The sequence below is a fragment of the Ipomoea nil genome, unplaced genomic scaffold (genome assembly GCF_001879475.1).
Source record: "Ipomoea nil cultivar Tokyo-kokei standard unplaced genomic scaffold, Asagao_1.1 scaffold1562, whole genome shotgun sequence".
Classification (NCBI taxonomy): Eukaryota; Viridiplantae; Streptophyta; class Magnoliopsida; order Solanales; family Convolvulaceae; genus Ipomoea; species Ipomoea nil.
This window is the reverse complement of record NW_017617990.1, coordinates 1,559,852-1,582,044: the sequence shown is the minus strand read 5'-3', so window position 1 is coordinate 1,582,044 and position 22,193 is coordinate 1,559,852. Positions and strand designations below refer to the sequence as shown.

The following is a 22,193-nucleotide window of genomic DNA, read 5'->3' as shown; positions in this document are numbered from 1 at the left end:
GTACAGGCTATTGTGTTGTCGACAACTATAATACTTTCATAAATCTCTCCCATATTTATAATTGTTTATGGCAATACTTAAGTCAACCAGATTCTAAACATTTCCCAAAACTTATTCAGATCACATCTGGTTGTCCGGCATCCCTAGTATTATGTTTGTTTGGTGCACCTAATAAATTGACTAGGGTTTTTCGTCATCTGGACGAACGTCTCCAAGACATAATTATTCAAGATATATCAAGAGTGACAATGTTTATTTACTAGATCTAGTATAATGATTCTTATCTCTTACACCGATAGATCTCCTACACTTCTGGCATCAAGGAGTATCGATAGATATATTTGGTCCAAATTGGGATGGTATATGGACCTAGTCACTCTTTTATGATCAGTATGATCAATAGATGTATTTGGCAGATTATTTGTTAATATCGCAAATATATCATCTTCTGAACTTTCAGTTCAGTCTAACTAGTACATGGATTAAATAATGAAGATATTTTTATTCTATGAAATTTCTTGGCATTCTATTATATTTGAACTCTTATCTCCCCCTAATGCCGAGAAACAATCTTCATTAATTAAGTATGCAGTCAGCGTACCTAAGGATATGTATATTAGTCTCCTATCATGTGTTCTTCAAGAGACTAAGGCTTCTTTGGTAGCCTTTTTAGAGGTACACTGTAGTGGTGATATATTGAAATAGACTGCGCACTATAAATAATAACGCAGATAGGGAAATGTTTATTTTGAAAACATGTACTAGGTATAACAATCATAACAATCCTTGAGGGATTGATTTGTGATATGCCGTTAGTTAGATTTGAATAAAAAATATTTGGAATTCCCCTTCACAATTTATTTGCTTCAGGCACACTAACATAATCTGACTAACTTTATAGTATTATCTAATCGGACGGTGTTTGCACTCGTCCTAACGACCCTTCCAGGGTTTGACAAAATATTTGGGGATCATTTTTATCAAATAGTTATTGTCAAGGTTTGGTCCAAATGTTGACATAGGAAATTAGAGCTCTTAGTTCACCTTCGGGTAAATATATATTCAAAAATTAAGAGCTATAAATTTTATATCTCAATATTATATATGAGATAAATTTCTATATTTAGGACTATGTCCAAAATTTTCTATTGCAAAACTAGCACTATATACAAGTTTGACTTTGGACAAATAATTATTGACTTTTGAATTATATCAAGTCAATTTCACATTAGAGATATATAATTTGTCCGAATATTGTTATCATATAATTAGTGCTACGAATTCACCTTCCAGGCAAAACTATAGTCGATTATTCATGCTAGATATCACAAAATTTAGACTCATATAATCTAATTGACATCACAAGATCAAAGCGAGGTTTAGCAACAACAGGTGCAACCTAACAATGAAAAACCATATTGAGAATTCATGCTTTTGTCTCATTTATAAGTTGTGTGATAAATCACAATAGCTATGGCCTATAGCAAATAATTAATTGAAATAACAAATTCTCTTATATGAGCCTAATCAATAGGTTATATGCCAAATGTTGTCAATTAAAGAGAAGCATATTCAATATGTAATATAATTGTCCTTTATGTCTTGGACACCAAAAACACAATTAAATCATGCACATCCATTTTAAATAAAGCGTATCATGTTTGATACACACAAGACAAGACATGACATGACAAGAGATATTCTATTAATTCATTTTATCTCATGGTTTCATACAAGCATGAAAATATCACAAAATAGCAAGATATACAAGCTGAAAACAGAAGAAATTTTCAGAATTTTAATCTGAATTGCAGAATTTTCTGAGAAAAAATGATAACTCATTTTGACACAAAATTTACCAAATAAGAAGTACATCGAGTCTATAATGTACATAAAAATTTTCATGTCAATCCAAGGTCTAGAAGTATTTTTCCCAAAATTTTTCCCAAGACTGCGCCAGTCAGGAATTTAACTGACAGCACACTGCCAAAAACTTCACAAGTTTTTCTGGAACAACCAAAGCATATTTTTAACAAAATCTTTTTATAGACATCAAATATCATAAGTGTAGTTTCTCCAGTAAAAGTTTTCATGCCAAAATGAGTTCAACAAGTATCTTTCACGAATTTAGTTTTCAAACTGCGCCGATCCGAAATTTTCAGGCAGTGATTACTATGTGTAAAAAAAAATCACAACTAGTTTGCTTCAGGCAAACCAACATGATCTGAGTCAATTTTGACTTTCGGAGAATAGCATATAGCATTAGAAATAGAAGTTGCAAACTTCATTCATAAGTTATTAGTCACTTTAAAGATCAATCCACATTCAGGGTCTTCCAGACCTTATTAAAAAATAGCCCAATGACCAAACACTTAGCATAATTTTGTCTGCTACTGGAGCACAATATGACCATCATAGATGACAATAAGACCCGCGTACACCAAATATTCTTCCGGGATTGACTTAGGGTCTATAAATCCTTTTAGAGCAAATTTCTATAATCAAGGGCTTGGGGCAAGATAGCGGGTGATAGATAAAATTAGTGCTCTTGATTTACCTTCTGGGTAAAACTATATTAAAACTTAGACACTATCATTTTGTTTAAATACTCAGATTTATGATTTATTTTAATGCCCAAGACTGATGTGAAATAATTTCTATAGCAAATTAGCACCATCAATTAACTTTTAAAACAATACAAAACCAATTTTACATTGGGGAAACCGCCCTAATGCTGTTATTTCTAATTTGTGCTATGACTTGTTGCCTTCGGGGCAATGCTATGTTTAGAATTTCGACTATAATCACTTGTTGATCAAGACGATCCTTCAGGGACGATCATATAATAAGTGCTTCATTTCTAGGCGAAAAATATATGCATTTATGCAAATTCCGATTAAGATTTAAGAAAAATCTCATCATTAAATATGACCTACAGTAAATAATTGTACCATATTTTAATCAACATGAGACTTGGTTTGTGTTTATAGTCATGCACACATACATTATAATATGGAGTAGCATGAATATGATACGCACAGAACATGATGAGATACATTAAAGAAGCATTAATATCATTATTAAGCACATACAAAGCCTAGCCGTACCACAAACAACATTGGCACTATTATTAAGCACAACATATAGGAGTTGGCAAATTTAGATTAGACACAGTACTTGTCAAAATTGAATTGAATTGAAGCAGATGCAGGCACTTTAAGACAAAAAACAAGAGCCTAGTAGATTGAAAAGCAAGTCTCGAAAGGAAACCCACCAACCAATTTAATACGGAGTAATCATTCTTGTTACTGTGCCCAAAAATTTAAAATGGCCGCCAGATTAAATAAATTAAAGCAATGGCCACAACATTTTAAGGTCTTGCACTGAAAACAGAGAAGAAGACCGAGGTACCAGCCTGACTTCAAAGTTTAAATAGCAAACTTCAATAAATCCAAAGATCACACCCAAAGGGGGGTATCACCAGATTGCACACTTAGTGAAGTATGAGCATTATTATCAACATCACAATGCACATTAACATCATTCTTAACCAAAGTCCCAAAATTATATTAGCAGAAACCAAACCTGGAGTTGGTGTAACATTAAGCCTTATGGAAGCCAAAAGCAAGGATCGAGCAGGTTGACCATCAGCTACACGAGCCCAAGCAGTAGCCACCTTGGACCAAGCAAGCAAGCCCTGCCAGCCGCCCTACCTGTACTCCTTCTGAAGCAGCCAAACCTCTCGAAGCACCAGTGGGCTGTCGTTGGGGAAGACGAAGACTAGGGCCGCACCACAGGTGCACCTTCCGATTTCCGATTGGTGATGGCCGCGAAGATCGATCGGCGCTACGGCTAAGGCGAGCGGCTACTGGATCGAAGGTGCGTCTGATCTGGATCCCCTACCTCTTGCGCGACCGGCGGTCGAGGCGCAGAGAGGTGACACATCTCGTCAGCGGATTGTGAAGTCCGATCGCTGACTACGTCTCAGGACTCTCGCCTACGCGATCGACCACCAGCTTCTGATCGACGGCGATGGCGATCTTCCGTTGCGTCCCAGCCGGAAGTTCGATCTGCTTTGATCCATTCCTAGATTCAACAGCTACGTACGATCCAATCGCCATATTTTCACAAATTTTAGAAGATTGAAAAACTTAGGATTTACTAAGAATGTAGAGCAAAGTACTGATACCAACGTGTTGTAAGAATATTAACAAATAGAGAGATAAGGGAGAAAAAGAGAGGATCATCTCATTCATCATTAGAATTCTTATACAAAGGTATCACCAAATATAAAGTAATTACAATACATATAAAAGGTAGTAACCTATCAATTATAACTATTACCATATATATAATAATGTCCATAATAATAATATTTATAGCAGTATTCAATCAAATATTGTCATGTTATGAGGAAAAATTTTGGGATAATTAGCAACATTGTAAATTATTATCATAGAAAATGATATTACATATACACTAGTATTTGCGCCCGTGCGATGCACGGAATGAATTTCTTGTAATATATTAAAAATATTTGGATTGATATATAATTATTTAAATTAGAACATCAAATATTATATAGTGCAATTGAAGGTATGGTTTGGATCGTTTATGTGTTTTTATGTTATTAATTGCTCAAATTAATAGCTAATATGTAGATGTACGCACGTGGTGCTGTAACTTTAGAGATTTTATTTATCATTGTTCAGTATTTTTATAAATTAGGCAAATGTGCTCGTTCTCTAGCAATTCAGTTATAAAAATTAATTGATATCCTAATTTATTTGTATGAGAAATATATTTCTTGTCTAGATCTATAGCAATTTTGCCATTTAAAAAAAAAACATAATATTACAGATTGTATTTTATACACTATTGAAACCTCTTTGTAGACAAATTGGTAGTAACAACACAATCTTGTTCATCTTCGTCTAGAGCTAACACCTTTAGTCCAAAAGGATGGGTGACTCGGGTGAAAATATATAATGGTAGAATTTCAGTCAATTAGTGCTCCTTTTTATTTTCAATCAATTAGTAATATGAGATTCATTATCAGCCAATTATTCTTTTTGATTTTCAGTCTATTAGTCAATTAGAATATTAGATGCATTGATATTTTTTCCTAATTTTCTTTCCATTTTTAATTGATGATTAGAATATTTTTATTGAAATATTTTCGTTCTATTTTTAATTTACCGGCATTTACTATCGTTTAAAATAGGCATTTACTATTGATGATGTAGAATATTATTATTGAAATATTTTCGTCTAATTTTTAATTTCCGTCCTATTTTTTAATTAAAATGCAATGTTCTGTGACTTCTGTCAATTTCTTTTTTCATTTTAGTCATTTTTTATTTGCAGTCAATTATTAATATTCATTTGCTTTTATAATTTCAGTCAATTAGTAATATCATATTCATTTTTAGACAATTATTTTTTTTTTATTTTCAGTCAATTAGAATATCAGATGCAATGATATTTTTACCTATCCGAACCATTTTTAATTGATGATGTAGAATATTATTATTGAAATATTTCCGTTCCATTTTTAATTTCTATTCCATTGTTTAAAACTATGAAAGATTTATGATATAATTATGATTTGATTTATTCTACTGTGTAATATTATTGTGAAAAATTAAAATGCAATAATCAAAATTTTCTTTTCCATTTTAGTCAATTATGGATCATTTTTTTTTTATTTTCAGTCAATTATTAATATTCATTTCCTTTTCCAATTAACGTAATTTATGTTTCTTTTTTCATTTTTAATTTTCAGTCAGTTATTAATATTCATTTATTTTTCAATTTACATAATTTTTGTTTCATTTTTTAATTGATGATGATGTAGAGAATTATTGCGAAATATTTCTTTTCATTTTTTAATTTACCTTTACTATTTACTATTGTTTGGGCGGGAAATCAAGTAAATAGAATTTTGTTTTTAATTATACTATAGATTTAATAGCAATCCAAACACTCTCTTAGAATTCCATCAAAAAATGGATAAAGAAAAGTCACTTCATTACGGAAATTAAAACTAAGTAAATTAAATCTAATCATGTTATATTTATTTGTAACTGTATATTAATTTCATTTTGAAATCATTGGTTCACATATTTAAATTATTTATTTTTTCTTTAATTATTATAAACAAAATGATATTGTACACATAATTAAGATGATTTATTCCTAATTGTATTTCATATATATTATAATTCTAAATATATGAATACTAACTAAGAGAATTGTACTTAGAAATCAATAAAAAAAAATGTAAATTCTTTTGTATGAATAAATTTAAATTCTAATCGGACGCATTTCCTTATATGATTGTATAATACATTGTATATACACATAATATTTATTAATATATATATAGAAAAATTCTATAATATAATTCATTAATTATAATTTATATTGATATAATTATAATTAAAAATTTATATTTAGAAATTTCTAAAGTAGCATTTAAATATTGTATGATTATTATAGTGCATAAGTGTATGTATATTTTTAGAAAAATTCATAAATATTCAGGTTTCGTTAATTTTATACTTTCATTTCTTTAATTATATTTCATATTTTATTAATTATTATAATTTAATAAAAGTGTCACAAATATTTCTAGGGAAGAAATCTTATATTTCTCAGTTTCAATAATTATATTAATTATAATTACCAAATATTGTGACAATTACCATAATAATTTCATTAATTATATTAATTATAGTATTTGTTCTCTTCTAATATTTAAATACATTAACATAAAATTACCATAATAATTACACGAAAGAAGGAAAGAAAAATTATTAGAATAATTACCATTAATAAAAATTAGAAAATTATATTAAAAATTAATTATATATTAAGTTAAATATAATTTATTTTATGCCAATAATATTATACATTAAGTATAAAAATATATATGTATATAAATTACCATAATAATAACACTGAAAATGTGACAATACATAATTATTAGGCAATAATATTAATAATTAATTATTAAGAAAAGTATAATTTATTTTGTACTAATAATATTATATATATATATATATATATATATATATATATATATATATATATATATATATATATACACTTTTAATTCTATATTGATAAACATAGTATGTGTATATACTTTAAGAAATTATTCATTATTGAAAAGAAGATATAATTTTACTGATTATTATTAGTATTAATTAATTAGTGAATTCCGTTTTCTTTTCTATTTTTCGTATATTAAGAATTTTTTTATTTTTCAAATTTTTTGGTAAGTATTTTTTTTTTTTTTTTTTTTTTTTGCAATTAACCGTGATTAAAGACTGATTTTTTTGGTAATAACTCAACGTGAATCATTGTTCACATCTTTGAATTATTTTTTTTCTTTATACCTATTATAAACAGAAATTACGATATTTATCAAATTGTATTTAAAAAAAAAATATAACATTTACAAATGTTATGAGGGGTTAAAAAATATTTTAAAAATATTTTTTATTAATATGTATTTTTAATTTAAAATATTTTCCATAAATCCAAACACTCCCGTAGCTTCCCATAAAAAACTGAAAAGAAAAGTCACTCCATTAAGAAAAGAGTTAATACCCAAAATCGTCTTCGACTATAGTGATTTTTCTCAATTTCGTCCTAAACAACTTTGGTGACCTAATATCGTCCCAGACTTTTGTGTTTTGCTCAATTTAGTCCCAGAATTTTGTGTTTTTGCTCAATTTAGTCCCTCATTTGTTATTCTGTCCATTTGGTGTTAAATAAATAGACAATTCAGTAATTTTAATATTGGCATCTCTTTACTCATAGACATGTGAACTGTGAAATCCCTTAATTCTGCGTGTAATTCGTACAAGAAAGAGGAATTTCGCACTTCACAAGTTGAAAGTAAAGAGAGATCAATATTGACATTACTGAATTGTCCCTTAATTTAACACCAATTTGACGGAATAACAAATGGAGGACTAAATTGAGCGAAACACAAAAGTCTGGGACGATATTAGGTCACCAAAGTCGTTTAGGACGAAATTGAGAAAAACCACTATAGTCGAAGACGATTTTGGGTATTAACTCATTAAGAAAATTAAAACTAATTAAAGTAAATCTAATCATGCTATATTTAATTGTAACTGTATATTAATTTCATTTTGAAATCATTGGTTCAAATATTTAATTTTTTTAATTATTATACTTTATAAACAGAAAGGATATTGTACTAATTAATTTATGATATTTATCAAATTCTATTTTTAAAAAATATAAGTTTTACACATGTTATGAGGGGTAAAAAATATTTTAAAATTATTTTTTTATTAGTAAGTATTTAAAAAAAAATAATTTCAAGCAACCCAAACACTCACTTAGTTTTCCATCAAAAAACTGATAAAGAAAAGTCATATCTTTAAGGGAATTAAAACTAATTAAAGTAAATGTAATCATGCTACATTTATTTGTAACTGTACATTAATTTCATTTTGAAATGATTGGTTCACATAGTTGAATTATTTATTTTTTTATTTAATTATTATAAACATAAATGATATTTTACTAATTAATTTATGATATTTATCAAATTGTATTTTTTAAATATAGTGTTTTATCCATGCATTGCACGGAATTGTATTTTTGTTATTATGAATTTAAAATAAAAATAGAAAAAATAAAAAGATGTTAAAATGTACAATATAATAATATAGTTGGACTTTTATATATTTAGTCAAGTATCTATTTTCATAACATACAAAATTAAAATTAAAATTTTGTATGGTTAATATAATCTCTAATCATGTACATATTTAGATAAATTTATAGAAAAAATTCATATAATTAAGTTGATTTATTCCAAATTGTATTTCATATCTATATATATGAAATTTAAATAGATGAATAATAATAACTAAAAGAATTGTACTTAGAAATCAATAAAAAAATGTAAGTTCTAAATTTTGTATGAATAAATAAATATTCTAATCGAACTCATATCCTTATATGATTGTATAATACTTTGTATATACACATAATATTTATTAATATGTATATAGGAAAGTCCTATAATATAATTTCATTAATTATAATTTATATTGATAGATTTATACTTAAAAAATTATATTTAGAAATTTAAAGAGTATACGTATATATATTTAAAAAATTATAAATATTCATGTTTTGTTAATTTTATAATTTCATTTCTTTAATTATATTTCATATTTTATTAATTATAATTTAATGAAATTGTCACAAATATTTCTACGGAAGAAATCATATATTTCTCAATTTCATTAATTATATTAATTATAATTACCAAATATTGTGGCAATTACAACAATAATTTCATTAATTATAACATTTGTTTTATTCCAATATTAAATACATTACCATAAAATTACCATAATAATAACACAAAAGAAGGAAAGAAAAATTATGAGAATAATCAATATCTATATATTATTAAAAGAAAAATCCTCCTAACCAAGTTTATCCCCAAAAATTAGGGGCATATATATATATATATATATATATATATATATATATATATATATATATATATATATATATATATATATATATATATATATATATATAATATTTACCATATATGCATATTTTGTGTTTATATAGTATAATTTTTGGTATCAAACATTTGAATGGTAATAAACGGGAGAAAATGTCAACATACAAATGATAATTCATTCATTATTATACTAATTCTAATGGTAATTCATTAATTACTATATTTCACGATGAGTCTGCATGTTCATGCCCATCATTTTTTAAGAAACATAGAAATGAAATAGTCAATTATTAAAATTGTTTATGATTTCGATTTTAATTTTTGTCTAAAGTTAAAGATATATATTTTCGGCGATTATAACATTTTTTGTATTAACTGAAAATTTGAAAGTTTTACCTTTTTTGAGTTCTCTTACTATTTTATAATTTCAATATTGTGTCATTTTGAACTCATCCATGGTGTATAAATACACTCTATATGACCATACAAAATCCATTGAGGAGACATTTGTACTCAAGAGTAAACTTCTCCTTAAACTAAATTCGGGTGTAAAGAAAATCTCCGTTTTCATTCATAATGATATTCCTATTTCTGAGTCTCTCATCACCATTCGGTACATCAATGATGTCTGGATTTCTGAGTCTTCCATTGTTCTCTTTGATGCTTATGATTGTGCCATTGCCAGTATTTTTTTATTTGGGTTCAGTACAACGTGAATTTTTTTGGGAGGTTTCTCTAATTAAATTTTTGGTTAAAATTTTATATTTCCTTTGTATTTTATTTTATTACTTTTTTTTATTTATACTAATATGTGAATGGAGTAACACAAAATCTGAAATTGTATTTGTTATTTATTTCTTCTTTTTAAATAATCATTATTTTTGTGTTTTACAAAAATTTATAAAAAATCAAATATAGCGAATATTTTTGAAAGCTACTGGTTCTACTCAAGTTGTGATATATATATTCTAATGTAACCGAACCAATAACGCCTCCATTGAGGCTTGAACTCATAATCTTCCAAATGGAAGTCCAACCCGGGTACCATTTTACCAAATAAGTTTTACTATATTTCCTTTGTATTTTATTTTATTACTTTTTTTTATTTATACTAATATGTGAATGGAGTAACTCAAAATCTATTTATCATCCTCGATCGCATCTCTACAATCTTCCATAAAAACTAAAACAATAGGGTTCTGTTACAAATGCTTTTCCTCCTCAATTTCCTTTTGTTGAAGCAGAACCTCCTTAAGTATCTTCAAACTCATACCAGACGATATAAACTGCAAAACATATTGAAGTACGTGAGAATATAGTTAGAAAAATGTAGAAAATTCGTACAAAAAGAAAGCAGAGAGATGAGTTTGAGATTCTTTGATTGAAGAAGCCCTTGTATTTATAGGTAGAAAATACTAATTCAAAAGGAAAGTATAATAATTTATTTATTTAAAGGGAAAATATAATAATTTATTTATTTAAGGTAATAACATTATTATTATTATTATTTATTTAATTTCCATTTGACATTTACTTACAAATAAGTTTTACTACAAAAGTTTTAGGGGGAAAATTTGTTAGGAGGATTTTACTTTTATATATATATATATATATATATATATATATATATATATATATATATATATATAGGGACGCACTCAGGTGCGAATAAGTGCCCAGGAAAGAAATGCGAACGAATCAGCGCGTGACACGTGTCCAGATCTAATAACTTAAAAAAAAATGCGGTGGCATTTTTGTAAATAATTGAACATCGAAGTGCAAGTAAAATCTCTTATAAGTGCACCTATTTTCACCTATAAGTGCATGTAATTTTGCCTTGTTAGCATTCACTTTCCGCAACCATTCATGCACCTGGGTGTGCTTATAACTATATGTGCAACTATTTATAACTATAGGTGCAACTACTTATAACTATATGTGCACCTACTTTCACCTATAAGTGCATGTAATTTTGTATTGTTAACATTCATTGATCTGAGTTCAGCGGGTAGTAATACTCCTGAAAACCACTCGCAAACATTCATACACCTAGATGCAACTATTTATACCTATGTGTGCAACTACTTAGAACTATAGGTGCAACTACTTAGAACTATAAGTGCAACTAAGTATTGATGCTCAGTGTAAATTTTTACTTGCACCTATAATACATTTTACATGCACTTGTAATACATTTTACTTGCACTTCGATGTTCAATTATTTACGAAAATGCCACTGCGTTTTTTAAAAAAATCAGTGTTTCTCATCCATTAGATCTGGACACGTGGACAAACAGAATCCATTCCTATTTCGCGCCTGGGCGAGCCGTTCGCACCCGAGTGCAACTCTATATATATATATATATATATATATATATATATATATATATATATATATATATATATATATATTACAATGAAGTGATGAACCCATGAAGTACGTAATAGTATAATTGACCCCCTACACACCCGCCGCGATTAGTGTTTAGTGGCTGTTTTATTTTTATTTATTATTATTATTTTTTTTAGCCCTTCTCAAAAACTATGTAAATATGATGATTTTTTTAATACTAAATTTATATAGAAATTCTAAAAGTTAATTTTACTTGTAACATCTTCATTATAATAGCAATTAAACTTTATATATCGATGGTATATAATAAATTTACAGTGCCGATTAATCAAATCATACTAACAAACCAATTAATCCTTTTTTTTAAAATAAAAAAATTGAGAAAATTTGATAAAGATTTATTGGTGAGCAATGTGTTATTTGATTTTATCAATGTTTTTAATTGAGAAAATTGACCGAAATGTCTCTACCCATCTGCCCTCTCCCTTTCTATCACCTATCTATAAACACTAACATGGCGTTTGATTGAAGAGAGTAAATCAAGTGGAAAAAAAAATTACAATTTTATGGGAGTTGAATTATTGAGAATAAAGTAGTAATTTAATTTTCAGTGTTTGGTTTGCAGAAATAGAATTACTGTTAATTTCAATTCTAATGTTTGATATACATGAAAATTAAAACGAAATAAGTAGTATAAAGTCCAAAATTATTATCAATCCTAAATGACCAAATTAAAATTTTCTTTTGAAAATTTATGTAACATGCTATAAATAAATCTTAAAAATGCATAATGAAAACAATAAAATAGATAAGAGAGTTTTGAGAAAACATATTTGATTGAGGTTGACTTACTAGTTGACGTTCTGTGTTAAGAATAGAAGAAGAAGACACATTATAATTGAAAAAGAGAGGGCAAACATCAATTTTAGGTTTAAAAAGGGGTAATTTTGTCTCAAAGTTAATTTTTTTCTTCCTAAAATTCATGGAATTAAAATATCAATGGGGGATGGGATTCTAATTCCACGAAAATGAGGGAATTTCAATTTCGTAGAATTGCAAATTCCTCCAACCAATGAAGGAATTTGTTTGCCTTCGGAATTATGTTGGAATTAGGTGGGAATGGAATTGTAATTCTCCTAACCAAACTCCCCATAAATTAAATAATAAGCTAATTCCATTTTTTGGTCTTAGATTTTTAGGTGGCAGTTAGGGCTGTGCATCGGACGAGTTCGGGCGGATCGGTTTAGAGAACCGTTCATCCGCTCGGATTTCGGATTGGGGAAAACTACCCCAATCCGTTCGAATTAAGAGGGAAATCCTTCGAATTTTCCATGTTCGGATACAGTCGGGTGGGGGTCTGCTAAGTCACAAATTTTTTGCTCTCCTAACACAGGTATAGGTTCGAGGCAAAATATTGCGGCTGCCTTGGGCATCAATGTCACAACCAACTTGAACTCCTACCTAGGGATCCCTATTCTACAAAAACGTGTCTCCAAAGATCAGTTTGGCTCAGTTCTTAACAAGATGAGATCAAAATTGAGTTCGTGGAAAGCCAATTCCCTGAGTATGGCTGGAAGGAGAACCCTCGTCCAATCTTCGCTGGGAATGGTCCCGTCCTATGTCATGTAGGCAATGGCACTCCCGGTAAGTACCTGTAACAACATTGATAAAATTTGAAGGAACTTCTTATGGGGGCATATGGAAGACAACCGTAAAATACATACCATAAGTTGGAATGACATTTGTAAACCAAAAGCTAGTGGAGGGCTTGGACTGAGGCAATCCCGAGACTTGAACCTGGCTTTCTTAACAAAGCTAGCATGGCAAATCCTTATGTGTCCCGACAAATTATGGGTACAGGCCATGCGTGAGAAATATGTCAAGAATAGAGACTTCATGAGCATCCTGCAAAAACCTACGGACTCCTGGGGTTGGAAAAGTATCTTGAAAGGTAAAAATATCCTTGCTTCGGGAGCCAAATGGAAGGTAGGTTCAGGCCAGAAGATCAACGTTTGGCATGATTGGTGGGTGGGGGAGATGCCTATCAAAGACCTCCCGGGCACCAATATACCAACGGCGATGGAACACCTCCAAGTTAACCACCTGATCAACCAAGCCAAAATCTGGGATCTTTCATGCTTGGAGGGAACCGTATCAAGGGATACACTGAATGCGATTAGAGGGATCCCGATTGCCCAAGAAACAGCTCATGAGGACTCGCCCTCTTGGCCATACTCAGGTACAGGTCTCTTCTCCGTTAGTTATGCGTTTGATTTCATTGCAGGAAACCTCAAGAATGATGATGACTATGATTGGATCTGGCGTGTCAAGTGTGCGGAAAAGGTTAAAATCTTCCTATGGAAGATTACCAGAAATGGCTTGCTGATCAATACAGAAAGGGTGAGGCGTTGCTTGACGACAGATGGAGGCTGCCCGAGGTGTGACGATCCTGGTGAATCTCTTGATCATCTTTTCCGGCGATGCGAGTTTGTCCAGAGATGTTGGAACGCTTCACACCCACCGAGATCTTTCAACTACATGACGTTCTCCCCCATTAACAGTTGGATCAAAGAAAACTGCTGCAGCGACAAAGGAGACTGGTCCATGCGCTTCCCTTACATGCTTTGGAATATCTGGAAAATAAGAAACGAACTGGTCTTCCAGAATCGCGATACGGAAGCGGATGGAGTTGCCTACAGAGCAATGAGAGAGTTTGAAGATGCAAGGAGGTTGATAGTTAACCATGCAGGGCCGCTGCTAGGGAAACAAATCTGGGTTCAATGGTTGCCGCCTGCTCATGGCCACTTCAAGCTAAATACTGACGGTTCAAGAAGAAGCTCCTCCGGAATGGCCAGCGCGGGAGGGATAATCGGTTTCACTACAAAAATTGGTATTGCATCTAGTTTTGTAGCGGAGTTATGGGGCCTTCGCGAAGGTCTTCTCATGGCAAGGGAAAAAGGTTTTCACAGGCTAATAATTGAGTGCGACTCCGAGGCCATGGTTAAAGCTATAGAGGGGTGTGGAGAACCACGGCCAGAGGCGAACACCCTCATTGTAGACTGCAAGGCTATTATGGCTCAACTCCAGGTCCAAGACTTTAGACACATCCTTCGTGAGGGCAATCAGTGTGCTGACTTCTTGGCCAACCTGGGTCATCTAAGTAACTGGGGAACTACTAGTTTGGTTAACCCGCCAGAGGGCATCGAGCAACTTCTTCAAAAGGATGCTGGTTACGGTGCGGTTAGACGGATCTACTAATACCGGGACCCTTGGGTCCCTTCTTTCCACCAAAAAAAAAAAATAATGGTATAAAAGGTCTAGTTTAATTTAGACATACCTGTAAACGCCTATTTTGGGCAAGAGAGTTAAAGGCCCTATTTGGTAAAATAGTTAGCTTATAGGCCAGTTTTGACATATTTGACCATTATTAGTTGTTTGTCTTTGATTAAAAAATCAATATAAGTGTTTGGTTAATTAGCTTTTTGTAACTCCGAAATTCTAAAATTTAAAAAGCTGCTCAATGCAACTTTTTCAATTAGCTTTTTGAGAAAAGAAATTATAACAAAAAACTATCAGCTAACAGTTAATTTATCAAACATATTTCTACAATCAGCTAATGCTATCAACTAGTTATACCCTCTAATTAACCCAATCAACTAACAGCTAACAACCATTTACCAAACATCTTTCTACAATCAGCTAATGTTATCGATCACCTGATTATACCCTCTAATTAACTCAATCAACTAACAGCTAACAACCATTTACCAAACATCTTTCTACAATCAGCTAATGTTATCGATCACATGATTATACCTTCTAATTAACCCAATCAACTTATAGCTAACAACCATTTATCAAACGGGCCAAAATGTTTTTCATAGAAATTAAATCATAAAACAACTTGTCTGTAAAAGTTAAAACAAATTCTAATTTAATTTCGAAATCCACAAACGTACATTGTTTGAAAAGTCATGACAATTAATTAACTCTAAGTCAAGCAAATAAGAGATGGACGCATTTTATATATATATATATATATATATATATATATATATATATATATATATATATATAGTGTCCGGCTTTCCTGAGAATCATAACAGGTGAAAATATGTCGACAAATTCAAACCATTGATCTAGTAGATCTAACAGTTAAAGAAAAAAGATTGGGTCATCTTAATAAATATTACAAATTTAAAAAGTTTTTAATATTTATGAAAATGACCCCCTTTTTTTTTATTTGATTTTCTATTCATCAGATCTTGTAGACCGATGGTTTGGATTTATCCATAGGTTCTCACCTCAAACTTGTCAATCATTATTTCATGGACTATGGTCCACACATTTGTGTGAACCATAAATAAAAAGTACATTTTTAATATATTAAAAGTGCATTATCTGTATACGTAAAAGTACATTAATGATTTTTATATATTATCATCAAATAATATATATTCAGTACACAAATAATATACTTTTAATATATTAAAAATATATGTTGCATTCATGGTCTACACAAATATTATGGTGGGCTATTCAAAGTGAGGTGTTTTGCAATTAATTGTTAATTGATAACTTATAGCTGATCGGGTTAACAACTGAAGTCAAGTCAATGCAAATAGGAATAAGGGTCAAATTAGTCATCCAACTACACACGAAAATGCAATTAGGCCACTGAACTCAAAAAACATGCAATTAGGTCCCTGAACAACGCAAAATGGTGCAATTGAATCCAAAATTGACCTGCTTACCTGGAGTGGAGGTTATTTTATTAAAATAATAATTTTTTTTATTTTATTAAATAATTATAAATAATAATTAAAAAAAAAAAAAACGCCTCGTCTCCAAGCCGCCGGAATCTCCAGTACCCTGGAGATGAAGACGTCCCTTCATCTCCGACCTGGAGATGAATGAAGCCCTTCGTCTCCGGCGTGGAGACGAAGGATGAGATCCTTCGTCTCCATACTGGAGAAGACCGGCATGGAACGTCTCCAGGCTGCCGGAGACGGAGACGCATCTTCGTCTCCAGGCTGCCGGAGACGGAGACGCATCTTCATCTCCGGCGGCCTGGAGACGAGGCATTTTTTTTTTTACATTTTTTTTATTTTGTTATTTACAATTATTTAATAAAATAAAAAATTATTATTTTAATAAAATAACCTCCACTTCAGGTAAGCAGGTCACTGTTGGGTTCAATTGCATCATTTTGCGTTGTTCAGGGATTCAATCGCATGTTTTTTGAGTTTAGTGACCTAATTGCATTTTCATGTATAGTTTGATGGCCTATTTAACCCTTATTCCATGCAAATATTATCTTCCCAACACAAGGAATCTAGTATCTTATTTGTTTTATAAAATGGACATCTGATTAATTAATTATTATTTGAGTTAATTTCATTTTTGTGCTAGAGTTAATTGATGATTAATGTCACAATGAGTATTAAATGGTTAAGGCAGAGACTAAAAAGTTCAAAACAACTTGCAATTGAAGTCAAGTAGTGAATGCAAATTAAGTGGTGTCTTCATTCTTCAATTCTGATCTTTGCATGTAATACAATCTTAAAAGAATAGATGCATTGGGACTAAGGTACATACGTAATTATAAATAGACGCAATCACTCTATCATTGTTCATTACAAAACAATTTCAATTCTACATACATACCCAAAACAAAATGAAAGGAAGCCATGCCCTCTTTCCTTTGCTGTATTTGGCCTTGTTTTTAAGTATTGGTGTCCTCTCTTCTTCTTCTTCTTCTTCTTCTTCTTCTTCTCACCACTACTACTGTGATCAAGCTGATTCTCTTCTGCTACTGCAATTCATAAAACAATTTGAGGGGCATAAGAAATTAGGATGGAATGAGAGCTCATCAGATTGTTGCAAATGGGAAGGTGTTACTTGTGATACTTCCACTGGTCATGTCATTGGTTTGGACCTCAATTCTTGGGGGCTTCATGGACCCATCCACCCCAATAGCACCATTTTTCACCTTCATCACCTTCAAAATCTCAATTTGGCCTTTAATGACTTCTATTTAAGCCCTCTCCCGAATGAGATTGGTAGTCTGACTAGCTTGACTCATCTCAATATTTCAACTTCATCATTATACGGAATCATTCCATTTGAGATTTCATATTTGTCCAAGTTAATTTCTCTTGATCTTTCTTTTAATTATAATCTTCAAGCCAATGATTCAAGTATATTATTTCTTCATAACCTCACCCAGCTTGAGCTACTTTCTTTGTCTGGAAATGGTCTCTATTGTAGCATACCAAGGAATATATCTACTTCATTGAAATATCTAGATCTTTCATTAAATGATATATCTGGCTCCATTCCCGACACTATTTTTCAGTTATCTGAATTACAATCACTTATTCTACATGAGAATACCCACCTATTTGGTTCATTACCCAAGTTTAGTTGGAGTTGCAATCATACCCTACAATGCTTGGATCTTAGTGATACGAGTATGACTGGAGAGCTACCAAATGCAATCGGCAATCTCAGGTACCTGAACTACTTCTCACTCTCTCGTGATACTTGTATTTACTCAGGTGTGGAACCTCTTGGTAGTTTTTTTGGTTCTATTCCAGAATCAATTGGCAACCTCACACATTTGAAAGTATTGGATTTAGGGTGTAATGATTTCAATGGTAGTGTGCCATTCACAATTTCAAAATTGAACCAACTAACCACATTAGACCTTTCAAGCAACTACTTTGAAGGAGGAATTCCAGATGTTTTTTCTAGCCTCCAAGAGATTACCACTTTAGATCTCGAACGAAACACATTCACTGGCCTTTTCCCAATTTCTGTTCTAAACCTAACTCGACTTGAAGGTTTAGTTTTAGAAGATTATTCACTAATTGGCTCTCTCCCATCTGTTGGAACCGGACTTCAAAATCTCCCATTTTTATCCTTGTCTGGGAATGCACTCTTTGGCACAATACCACCCTGGATTTTGAGTATTCCCTCTTTAATAATGTTGGATCTCAGCCAAAATCAATTCACAGGCCAACTTCCTCAAATTTTGAGTGCGAGCCGACTTCATAATCTCCAGATATTGTCCTTGTCTGGGAATGCACTCTTTGGCACAATACCGCCTTGGATTTTTAGCATTCCATCTTTAGACGATTTGGATCTCAGCCAAAATCAATTTACAGGGCAGCTTCTTGGAATTTTGAGTGAATCATTAAATGCGACCAGACTCAAAAATCTCCGGACATTGTCCTTGTCTGGGAATGCACTTAATGGAACAATACCATCTTGGATTTTTAGCATTCCATCTTTACGCAAGTTGGATCTCAGCCAAAATCAATTTATAGGGCAGCATCCTGGAATTTTGACTGAATCATTAAATGCGAGCAGACTCAAAAATCTCGAGACATTGTCCTTGTATGGGAATGCACTCAATGGAACAATACCATCTTGGATTTTTAGCATTCCATCTTTAGCCTATTTGGATCTCAGCCAAAATCAATTTACGGGGCAGCTTCCTGGGATTTCGAGTGAATCATTAATTAGTGTTGTTTTGTCAGATAATCAACTATATGGTCAAATCCCTCCTAGCTTTCTAAGAATTTATAAGCTTGATCTTTCTTTTAATCCTTTTTCATGGAACAATGATTGGAAGATCATAGCAAATTTAAGTGATTTTCAAATACAAGAGTTATGGTTATCCTCTTGCGAGATTAGGGTGTTCCCCACCTTCATAAGAAACTTAACGGCATCCCTAACACTGATAGATCTATCCAACAATCAGTTAGAAGGACAAATTCCAAATTGGTTTACATCTATGGATTGGAGTTTGATCCAATATTTGGATTTTTCTCAAAATCGTCTTATAGGTGGTATTAACCAATTGTTCATCCCAAATATACTTTATCTTGATCTTCACTCCAACCAACTCCAGGGACCTTTAACTATCACTATCTGCAATTTAAGTTCACTTCAACTTTTGAACTTAAAATATAACAAGTTCAATGGCTTAATTCCACAATGCTTGGGTGAGTTTGATCAACTTTCTGTGTTGGATTTGGGAATGAACAACTTCAATGGGATTGTTCCAACAAGTTTTCCAAAGGGCTGCAGCTTCACAACCATAGCTTTGAATGGGAATCAACTTGAAGGACCGATTCCAAGATCTTTGGTCAGTTGCACAAAACTAGAGGTCCTTGATTTGGCGAATAATAAGCTTATTGACACATTTCCTAATTGGCTTGGCTATCTTCAAGAGTTAGAGGTTCTAATACTGAGTTCAAATAAACTCTATGGACCAATAACCTCATTAGATTCCGAGATCCGATTTTCAAATGTACGAATCTTTGATCTCTCATGTAATAGTTTTTCTGGTGTCCTCCCAAAAAAATTGTTCAATGACTTCAAAGCTATGGTCAATGTAAATCAAAGTAAAAAAGAAGCTAGTTATATGGACCAAGATTTCGGGGAAGGGAAACTTTATAACATTTCAATCAATTTAGTGGTGAAAGGTAATGAGGTTCAACTTGAAAAAGTCCTTACCATTCTCACTACAATTGATTTATCAAGCAATCAAATTGAAGGACAAATTCCAATGTCCATTGGAAATTTGAATTCACTACGACTTCTTAACATATCACACAACTGCTTCAATGGAAGCATTCCACACCAATTAGGAGATATTAAATTGCTTGAATCTTTAGATATCTCTTGGAACCAACTGATAGGAAGGATCCCGGAGCAAATCACAAGTTTAACATTTCTTGAGGTCTTAAACTTGTCACAAAACCATTTGGTTGGACCCATTCCTACAGGGAAGCAATTCAACACTTTTGGAAATGACTCATATGGAGGGAACCTCAACTTATGTGGATTTCCATTGTCAAGGGGTTGCAACGACAATAGTAGGCCACATGAGACCCACCAACATGTTGAGCAAGAAGAAAAGTCATATTTTTTAAGTGGATTTACTTGGAGAGTTGTAGTGATTGGGTTTGGTTGCGGAATGGTATTTGGAATCTTAATTGAGAATATCATGTCTCGAATTGGAAAGCCAGAATGGTTTGTGAATTTCTATGGAGGCAACCGGCACAGAAAAGTTTCAAGGCCAAAAAGGAATGGTCGAAGGCACTGAAGTTTTTCAAAGTAATGAACTTTTCACTTTTTATGTATCATGAATAATGTGAGTTGTGTTTGTTTTCTTGATACATGCTATCTTGGATTCCCTTTTATCAGTTTCTTGTTCTTTTACAATATTTTAATTTCTAATGTTATACTATTACGATTATGCTTGTAGTTTGTTTGTTAGTTTTTTTTTTTTTTTTTTTACTTAATAAAATTTCAAATTTGACTGTGATGTTGCTTTCACAATTATAAAAAGTTTGAATAATTGGTAAAGTCACAGAGTTGTTTGCTTGTAGGCAATGACTTACACTAGTACAAAAATGATCAAAAAAATCAAAGAATATGCATCCAAAGTTTAAACATTGGACGCGTAATGTGGGATGTGGTGGTATTTTTGTAATTAAAATGTCACTATATAATTAATTTTTTATTTTTTTAAAATATAAAACAATGTGCGTCCAAAGTTTAGGAACCTCGGACGCACATTGTGGCGCTGCGTATTTAGAACAATTATATGCGTCCGAAGTTCTTGCACTTCGGACGCATATAGGTGACACGAAATATGATATGCGTTCGAAGTTTGGAAACTTTGGACGCATATTATTAGGGTTTTCTGAACAAAAACACCCCCAGCCAGTCGTCGTCCCCATAGCTGTCACTGTCGCTCGTTGTCCCCACTCTATTCCCCTCCGTCGCACTCCTCCATTGTTGCCGGTCTCCAGCCGTGTCGCCTCCGCCCCCGGTCTCCAGTCTCGCCGCCGCCACTACCGATCCACGTCGTCCCCAACGTCCACGTCGCAAGCTCGCTGCCGGTCTCCAACCGATCGACGCCGCAAGGTACATACTTTATATATATATATATATATATATATATATATATATATATATATATATATATATATATATATATATATATATATATAGGGTCAGGTTCCTGTGAGGTTAGGTCTTCCCGTGCGGTCAGTGCGGCATACACCATTAGATATGCATAAATGCACCACACAGTGTTCGTAAATACACCATTATGTGTGGTGTATTTTTTGACATTTCATTCTGGTGTATTTTCGAACACTGTATGGTGCATTTATGCATACCTAATGGTGTATGCCGCACTGACCGCACGGGAAGACCTGACCTCACAGGAACCAAATATACTTTTATATATATATATATATATATATATATATATATATATATATA

The 22,193-nt window shown here is 31.6% G+C and overlaps 1 protein-coding gene across 1 annotated transcript; it reads left to right on the top strand.

The window, feature by feature from the left end:
* The first annotated feature begins 17,562 nt into the window (after nucleotides 1–17,562).
* Nucleotides 17,563–21,003, top strand: LOC109189682 (receptor-like protein 12). Its single transcript, XM_019340294.1, has one exon. The coding sequence runs from the start codon at nucleotides 17,563–17,565 to the stop codon at nucleotides 21,001–21,003; it is 3,441 nt and encodes a 1,146-aa protein (XP_019195839.1).
* The last annotated feature ends 1,190 nt before the right edge of the window (nucleotides 21,004–22,193 follow it).